The 9,482-nt window shown below is 36.8% G+C and overlaps 2 protein-coding genes across 2 annotated transcripts; both read left to right on the top strand.

Moving 5' to 3' along the window:
* The first annotated feature begins 749 nt into the window (after positions 1-749).
* Positions 750-2,569, top strand: LOC113753061 (isoflavone reductase homolog PCBER-like). Its single transcript, XM_027297138.1, has 5 exons — positions 750-1,083; positions 1,171-1,305; positions 1,438-1,687; positions 1,793-1,996; positions 2,160-2,569. Exons 1-5 carry the CDS (start codon positions 901-903, stop codon positions 2,330-2,332), a joined length of 945 nt encoding a protein of 314 aa, XP_027152939.1. The 5' UTR covers positions 750-900; the 3' UTR covers positions 2,333-2,569.
* A 3,906-nt stretch (positions 2,570-6,475) lies between these two features.
* Positions 6,476-9,262, top strand: LOC113752234 (disease resistance protein RPM1-like). Its single transcript, XM_027296358.1, has 3 exons — positions 6,476-6,494; positions 6,613-8,024; positions 8,588-9,262. The coding sequence occupies exons 1-3, from the start codon at positions 6,476-6,478 to the stop codon at positions 9,260-9,262; spliced, it is 2,106 nt and encodes a 701-aa protein (XP_027152159.1).
* Positions 9,263-9,482: the final 220 nt, after the last annotated feature.

Here is a 9,482-nt window from a genome sequence, read left to right as displayed (position 1 = left end):
TGTCCCTTTTCAATGCCAACATTTTTTTTAAAAAAAAATTCACAAACAATTATGAGAAATTGTTAAAAGGAGTAAATTGATTTGATATTATCATGATCGTTGATCCAAAGGTTCATAGCATTTGGTAACTTCAGTTGATTTCTTTTTTATTTTCCATTGGGCAACCATGTCATGTCCAGCTAATTTATGACCTTACAAGATAATACTAATTTCTGACCTTACAATATATTATCTTACAAGATAATTTCTGACCTTACCTTAGAAGATATTATCATACAAGATAATTTCTGACCTTAATTCTAATTTCTAACCTTACAAGATATTATCTTACAAGATAATTTCTGACCTTACATGACCTTACAAGATATTGTAGAACCAAGAATCGAAAGTTGAATGTGACTTTTTTGTTTTTTCCTTTCAAATATTTGATGACATGTGCATTTGCGCATGCTTCCCATTATTTTTTTTAAGAAAAAAGTTTGGGCGCTCAGCTTGATTTCGACCACACATATCCTAGGACTGACCATAGGTTGCTTACAAGGTTTCTATAGATCACCCACCAACACAGTTATTATATCGATAGCAAAATTTGAACATGTAACTCTTCGTAAGGAAGTGATCGCCTTTATCAAATGAACCAACTTATGTTGACATTTGCCGATAAGAATCCATAGAGTACAGGATTAATCCTCGGAGCATTTTAGAAATTTTAGAGGCCAATAGAGCATCAAAAGGAAACGGCAGCGACAGGGCTGTCATTTTCAATATTTTTTCCTCTATAAATTAATCTTGCACGGAGCTGCAGCCTATGGTCACTAAGCACATTCTGCATCTCTTCAACTCATCAAATTACAGATTGTATCCAATTTGCAACAGTAGTTTACTATCCTAGAGTTGGAAATGGCTGTGAAAAGCAAGATTTTGATCATTGGCGGCACCGGATACATTGGCAAATACCTAGTGGAGGCAAGTGCAAAAGCAGGGCACCCAACTTTTGCATTGATCCGAGAAAACACAATTTCAGATCCTAAAAGGGCAGCCATCCTAGAGAGCTTCAAGAGTTTGGGAGTCGGATTTCTTTATGTGTGTTGTTGTATCTTTTTCCCATTGTCTAAGCACTATTTCAATTCTTCTCAAGAAATTATAGACACTGACGTATGAACTGAACAGGCAGATCTACACGATCATCAGCGGTTGGTAGATGCAATCAAACAAGTTGATATAGTGATCTCGACAGTCGGGGCAGATTTCGTGGCTCATCAAGTTAAGATAATTGCAGCAATTAAAGAAGCTGGTAACATCAAAGTAAGCACAATGCAGTTTTATACATTCCTTTTTCTTTTTCTTGATCCAATCTCTGCTGGCTGTTGAACAAATTCTTTTCGTTATCCCTGTCAACCCACAAGTTCCTAAACAAAGAGCTGTATTCGGTTTCAGAGATTTCTACCTTCTGAGTTTGGATATGATGCGGATCGTTTGCATGGCGTTGTTGAGCATGCCGCAAGCTTATACAGAACCAAAGCTGAGATCCGCAGAGCTGTTGAAGCTGAAGGGATACCTTACACTTATTTAGTATGTAATGTTTTTGCTGGTTATTTGAATTATTTCCTTAACCCCTTTGGAGGCTCTCTCTCTGCAAGTCCTCCCAGAGACAAAATTGTCATTCTTGGTGATGGAAATCCAAAAGGTATCCAAAAGAAGCTTTGCCCGCTTCCATTTTTTTGATTGGTTTAGTGTCATGTTTTAGAGATCACCGTTCTTAATTTTTCTTCCATTTTTTGTTTCGTTGCAGTTTTTTTCTCGGAGGAAGAAAATATAGCTGCATACACCATTAAAGCAGCAGATGATCCTAGGACCCTGAACAAGATTGTGTACCTCAGATCACCTGCCAACAGTCTGTCCTGCAACGAAATAGTATCATTGTGGGAAAGGAAAATTGGCCAGACCCTCGAAAAGATTTACCTTCCAGAGAAGGAAGTCCTTGAGAAAATCCGAGGTCTGCTACTTAACAAAGAGAAACAAAGTGCACGAGCTGCTTATTCCTCAAAAAATCCCGTGCAATTCAGAATTTTTTTTTTTCATACAATAGTCGTCTAGTACTAATTTCACCTATTCTACAGTTTTAATTAAAGTGGTTTCTTTTCTTGTATCTCATGCAGAGGCTTCAATGCCATCAAAATCCATCCTGTCTCTGTTATACACTCTTTCTGTGAAGGGACAAATGGCCAACTTTGAGATCGAGGCTTCTTTTGGCGTGGAGGCAACGGAGCTCTATCCCGATGTGAAATGCACCGCACTCGATGAGTATCTCGATCAGTTTGTATCAGAGTAGCAACAAAACTGTTATTCCCTCCGTAGCTTTCCATTTCCGAATGTTTCAAAATATTTGTCATCATAGATGAGAAATATGGGACGGAGTAAGTATATTAACCAATGTTTGTCTACCAGCTTTTTTGCAACATTTCTTATGTACTATTAGAAATGTACTTTGATTGTTCATCTCCCTTCCGGAAAATGTCATAAATGTGTCTGAAATAAAATCTACCCTATACTTGTTTTGCAACCTGAATTTGTCCAATTTACGATAATTGGTGTCCCCGTGGCTTAATTTAAATTTGTTTTTTCTTCCCGAGTTTTGTTAAAAAAAATTACTGTAACATTCTTTCAGAGCAGGACTATGTAAGATAAAAAGGTGATTGGGAGTATCTTAACAAATTGTAGCCGGTTCGTTAGAAATAAAATTTTGACTGACACCAAAACAAATTGAAGCCGGTTTGTTTTAAGGAAAAGAATATTTTTGTTTAGTGGACAATGAACGACTTGACTAGCAAGGGAATTTGCATTAAAGGATATGACAAATGAAAGCAGCTTACTTTGATTGTCAAAATCAGAGGGGAAAAAAATATTACTACAACTAAAGAACCTTGTTCATGACACCTTTTTTTTTGGGTTGAGCCAAGAATTTGTTACTTACTAAAATGTATATCAATTCCATAGAGCAGACAGGCTTTTTGTTGGTTACTCACAGAAGTTTTAATAATTGCTAATAACTGTCATTAACTTTCTATATTCTCTCAATATTTTTCTTAGTAACCAAACATATATGGGAAATTTATTTTCAAACAATGAAATCTGTGATAAAAATTTGAATACCAATTGACACAAGGCTGAATTGCACAACTCAGAGCTATACAGTATTCAACGTACTTAGCTAATCAGCACAAAGTTTAAGCCACATGGCGACTGTTCTACGCTCACAAAGAACTTGCAATATAAGCAAAAATAAATTTTACTGAAATATATAGACAATCTAATGGCTTCACAAATAAAATGCACTAAAACCCCCTAAATTTTACATTTAGTTGTGCTTTGACATTTTAAGATAAAGATGCCCTTACTATTTGTTTTATTTTATTGTTTTTTCATTCTCTTTTTTATTCTTTTTCCACTACTTTCTTTTATTTTTTATTTTATTGTTATTATTTTTTCACTTCTCTCATGTCACTTTTTGGTTTAACTTCCTATTAGTATCACTAATTTGTATGCTTAATATAATATTGTAATTATCTTTATTTATAATTCCATTCTTGTTTTATTTATTTATACTATTAAAAAATTTAAAACAAATTGTATAGTGTAAAAAATTGATATATGCATGTCACAATCAAAAAGTATATATTACTGGCAATTTCACTATTTAAAAAGATATTAGTGAACTAGAATATTAAATTACTTAACATTTAAAATTTACCCCCAAAAATAAAGAAAATATTATTTTTTATGTATAGTTGATTAATCACTATGTCATTACGATTTGAATTTTATACTATTGTTATTAAAACTTATTTTATTTTATGCTCTAGACATATTGATTTAAGTAATATATGAAATAGTCTATTCACGTAAATAACATATACTTTGTTATCGTAGAAACTTTATGATCATTATTGCTTCCAAAACAAAAAATAAGGTTGAATAAATAAAGAATAAGTCTAAGAACATTAGTTAATATATAGATATTAATAACAAAGAGAAGATAACAGTTATTTACATGAGAGAAGGGAGAAAATTTAAAAATATAAAGAAAAGGGACAAGTAGAAAAGGGCCAAAAAGGAGAAAAAATAAATAAAATAATAAGTAATATAGAAGGGGCATTTTTATCCTAAAACAAAAATAAGGGGTAGAGTGCCTATTTTTTGCATTGAAGTGACTAAAGTGCAACTGAAGTTAAAGTCCAGGGGTTTAATGCTTTTAGCCCTAATTGCAGATAACTAAAATCATAAATCAAGATGCCTCTTTTTAAAAGAAGCCTTCAAACTATTCAACCAATATATATAATTGAAATTAAAAAAAGACTACTTATATAAATTATCTCTAATTTTGCATGCCAAATTACTTCAAAATGAACAATTTACAACTCAAACCAAACAAACTACTCAAGGGAAAAAAGTTTAAAACATTTAAAGCAATAGAGTTTGAAGCATAGAAGAATAAAAAACCAACCTGAAAGTTGAAAGCATCCTTCCAAAAATGTTGCATATGTCTTCAACTAGATATTGGATGGTTCCATTCATTTGCCAAGTTACATTTTGGAAGGGGATGCATTCTCAGTTGTCAAACTTATCCAAAGTAATGAAAACATTCTCTTGGATATTGGCTTGATAATTAAGGATGTTTGTTTAACTTTGTTAAAACACTATATTATTGATGTAAATTGGATTGCTAGACAAGTTAATGAGGTTGTGAATAGTTTAACTCACTTTGCAAAATCGGGCAACTTTGCAGAATTTTATTGAAACTCCCCACCAATCTTTGTTAAACAAATGGTACTGGATGAATTCCTACAATCTCATTAATACAATTATTCTTATTTTCTCTAAAAAAAGGGGGGCGATTGGAGTTTTGGTCCCCAATTTATAAACCATGTGCGAAATTAGTCCCCAATCTATTTTCAAAAACAATTGTGGTCCCCGATCCATCCAATTTTGCTCGAAAGTGAACAATTGACGGGTTGTCTTCAATTTTTGCTTGAAACAAGTCGTGTGAGAACACGTTCCAGCACTTAAAATCTCGTTTCAATTAACTCGCATGCTGCCGTTTTCATTAATTGTAGGCAGCATGCGAGCTTTGCTTTTTCTGCTTGTAAAGCGCATTAATAGAACTCATCGTCTATACTACCGAAAAAAAAAATGCATATGTTCCCAAATTCATATCATTCTTGAATAGCTATTCTTTCAAATTCATAAAACTCTAGAATTTGATTGCTCATATAAACCACATCCTCTATACTGCAAAAGAAAGAAAAGAAAAAAGAAAAAGAAAAACAGCATATTTTCTGATAGGGCAAATTACATTTTACCCCCTTGTGGTTTTGGCAAAAACCACATAACCCCCCTATGATTGTAAAAGCTATACATAAACCCTCTGTGATTTGGGTTAAAGTGTCAAATAAACGGAAAACATCCATCGTGACCATTCGTGTCTTACACGCGCTTGTACTACTGGTAACAGTAAGAAACGTTCCCATATTACCCTTGACCACTTTAACGGATACAATAAAGCCTAGATCTGTGCTCCTTATCTCTTTCAATGACGGCAATGGATATGGCTCTGTTGATGGTAATGGTGGTGGTTATGGGGCTGGAAGCGGAGGCAGCAATGACGGCAGTGGATTTGGCTCTGTAGGTGGTAATGGTGGTGGGTCGGATCGGGTGGAGGTGGTGGTCCAGGCAGTAAATATGGTCAAAATGGCGGCGGTAATGGTGATGGATGGAATGGTGGTAGCTATGGTCCTGGTGCAAGCAGCAGGCAAGGGAGTTGGACAGCAGCTATGGCTACGGCAGGGGCTGGTGCAGGGGCCCTGGCTTAAGATATGGCAGCAGTAGTACTGGTCATGGCAGCGAAGGTAACAATGGAGAAGGGCAGTATGGAATCACTGGTGGGGGCCTAGACAGGGACAATCAGCAGCTCCCATACAGCATGAAACCATGACTAGAGCTCTTGTTTCAGAAATGGCTTTTTTTGGTAGTTGACCAACGGAAAAGCATGGGAGAAAGAAAGATGCAGAACCGGAATCCTATCTCTTGAAGAGAGGTGCAGAAAGCTCTCCCTTTGACTCTGGTGGGCCTTCCACCACTTTGACTGTTGCGGACGCGGTTCCTCTCGTTGTGAAGAAAGAAGTAATGAAAGGAAAGGGAAGCCCCGGCCGTGTTTGTTGTTGTCTTTTTTGTATTTATATTAGGGTAATTTGGACATTTCGCCCACAAATCGTTACGATAGGTAGTTTCCGTCTATTTGACACTTCAACTCAAACCACAGAGGATTTATGTATAGCTTTTAAAATCATGAGGGGGTTATGTGGTTTTTGCGAAAACCACATGAGGGTAAAATGTAATTTACCCTTTCTGAATTTGGAACAACTTTCAAAATTTGCTTGATAAGAAAACCGACTCTTGAGAAATTTAATTGAGCATCATGGCAGAGAGTGCTGTAGGTATTTTGATTAAACAGCTCTCAACCTTGCTTTCCCAAGAGATCACACTTTTGGTGGGGCTTAAATCAGACGTTCAATTCATCAAAGCTGAACTCGGGAGCATGAAGACTTTCCTCAGAGAAGCTGAAGCAAAGGAAGACAGATTCTCATCTCCAAGAATGGCTAAAGCAGGTTCGAGAAGTTGCTTATGATGCAGAGGATGTTCTCGATGATTTTACCTTCCGTTTTGCTCGTGGTTACATGGATGGATTCTATGGCAAGGCTGGAAAGATCTATAACTCAATGAAGAATCTAAAAGCTCGCCATCAAATTTCTTCGGAGATAAAAGACATCAAGGCCAGAGTTGGAGAGATTTCAGAAAGGTATCAGAGGTACCAGTCCCAATATGGTACTCAAGAAAGAGGCTTCAGCTCTTCCCGACAAGCAAATGCTGATTTTGACATTCGTGCTCAATCACTCTTCATTGAAGAAGCTCAACTTGTTGGGATTGATAAGCCAAAAGCCGAGCTCATCTCAAAAATCCTTGATGACCATTCCCAATTGAAAGTAGTTTCGGTTGCGGGAATGGGGGGACTCGGGAAGACTACCCTGGTGAAAAAAGTCTATGATGACGCTGCAGTGAAGAAACAATTTCAGAGCCATGCCTGGATAACTGTTTCTCAAAATTTTCAGTTCAGGGACATCATCAAGAATCTGATCCAACAGTTGTACAATGAAATCAGACGGCCGGTCCCTCCCGAAGTGGAATCAATGAATGATATTATGCTGAGTGAATTTGTCAGAGACTTCCTCCAAGAAAGAAGGTACATTCTTGTCCTTGATGATGTGTGGAGTATAGATGCCTGGGAAGCTATCAAATGTGTATTGCCTGACTGCAATACTGCTAGTCGTGTTGTATTGACAACACGAATAGCCGATGTAGCTTCTGCGTCCTGTTTAGGATCTCTTAACTTCATCTATAAGATGGAGCCTCTTTCTGAAAAAGAGTCTTGGACTCTATTTTGCAATAGAACATTTCAGAGCAATGACTGTCCTCCAAATCTAGAAGAAGTTGCTAAAAAAATACTGAAAAAATGTGAGGGCCTACCACTTGCAATTGTTGCAATAGGTGGTGTTCTGGCTCTGAAGGACAAGGGAAAGACAGATGAATGGGAGATGATTATTCATGGTTTTGGTGGCGAGGCAGATGGCAGTGGTAAGCTTGACAGGATCAAAAGGGTACTCTTACATAGCTACAATGATTTGCCTCACTATCTTAAAAGCTGCCTATTATATCTAAGCATCTACCTTGAAGATTATCCAATTGAAGTGGATGATATACTTGAAATGTGGATTGCACTAGGATATGTAGAAGAGAGAGAAGGAATAACACGCACCGATATTGCTATGAGATATATGAAAGAACTCATCAATAGAAGCTTAATCCAAGTTAAATCCACATGGGATGATGGCAGATTGGTTACATGTGGTCTTCATGATTTTCTGCGTGAAATCACTGTTTCAAAATCTAAAGAGCAGAGTTTCACGACTGTAGCCACCAGATATTACACATGATGGCCTGAAAATGTTCGACACCTAGCAATCCACAACTTCACTGATAATCCACAAGAAATTAGTAGCTTAAAGTGTCTTCGGTCTGTGGTAATATTTGGGTATGAAGATCCTCTCACAACTACATTTTTATCCAAGTTTTTATGTGGTGATCCCAAGTTGCTAAAGGTGTTGGATTTGTATGGAGCTAAATTGGACAGTATCCCAAAGCAAGTCTTCAAACTATTTCATCTCAGGTATCTTAGTCTCAATGGAACTAGAGTTAAAATTATTCCAAAATCTATTGGAAAGCTTCAAAACCTTGAAGTTATAGATCTGACAAGAACCAATGTAACAGAGTTGCCTGTGGAAATTCTAAATCTAAGAAAACTCCGTTCTCTTTAGTTAGGCGGAGTGGGTGATTATTCAAATGAGTATGCAGATTGGGGCTGTAAATGTCCAAATGTCCGCTTGGAATTGGAAAGCTTATTTGCTTGGAAACTCTGTATAATATAGAAGCAGATTGTGATAAAATAGTAAGGGAGATTGGAAACCTCATGTAGTTGCGGCAATTATCCATCACAGAGCTGAGAAGAGAAGATGGAAAGGAGTTGCTCTCCTCCCTCTTGAGGCTGACCTACCTTCGAGATTTGGTCATCTCCTGTATTAAAGAAGATGAGATCCTTGATCTCCAACATTCTGTCTCTCTAAAGCTTGGATTCCTCACACGTCTGACATTGAAGGGGAATTTAGAGAGAGTACCGCAATGGGTGACATCACTTCAATCCTTGAGAACCTTACAGTTGGCCAATAGTAGGTTGAGAGAAGATGAGAATGTAATAGGCTTTCTCGGACATTTGCCCAATCTGGTATCACTTTCTCTCTATGGTGCTTATGAAGGGAAGACATTATGTTTCAAGGTTGGAGGATTCCGAAAACTCCAGACTTTAGAGCTTGTGCAATTGAAAAGACTGAAATGGGTAAGAGTGGAAGAGGAATCAATGCCTAGTCTCAGAAATCTGCAATTAGTTGGTTGTAAACTGATGCAGGAGTTGCCTTCGGGCATCCAAAACTTGACTGGACTTCGATATCTTGGGTTCTTTGATATGTCTGATGAGCTAATGCACAAAGTACAGAATTTGGATAAACAAAGTGTAGATTATCAAACAATTTCTCATATTCCCAATGTTTGCACTGGTTACTGGATTAACGGTCAGTGGGAAGACAAGTTCCTCTAAGAGAAGAGAAGCTGAAAGACAACTCTTGCAGTTCTCAATGCTAACTGATATCCAGTTGACTCATCTCTTCGAAGTACGAGGCCGCTTATCAGCTTTTCCTTCTGTTTCGTTGAGTTCTCGTTTGCCTTTTCCTTTCTACTGATTGCCATATTTGTATCAAATCATATCATGAAATATCAATTCCTCAAATAGGAAAAGATGAAGAGGAGTAAACCGCTCC

This window comes from Coffea eugenioides, chromosome 11, assembly GCF_003713205.1.
Source record: "Coffea eugenioides isolate CCC68of chromosome 11, Ceug_1.0, whole genome shotgun sequence".
NCBI lineage: Eukaryota > Viridiplantae > Streptophyta > Magnoliopsida > Gentianales > Rubiaceae > Coffea > Coffea eugenioides.
This window is presented reverse-complemented; position numbering and strand designations above follow the sequence as displayed.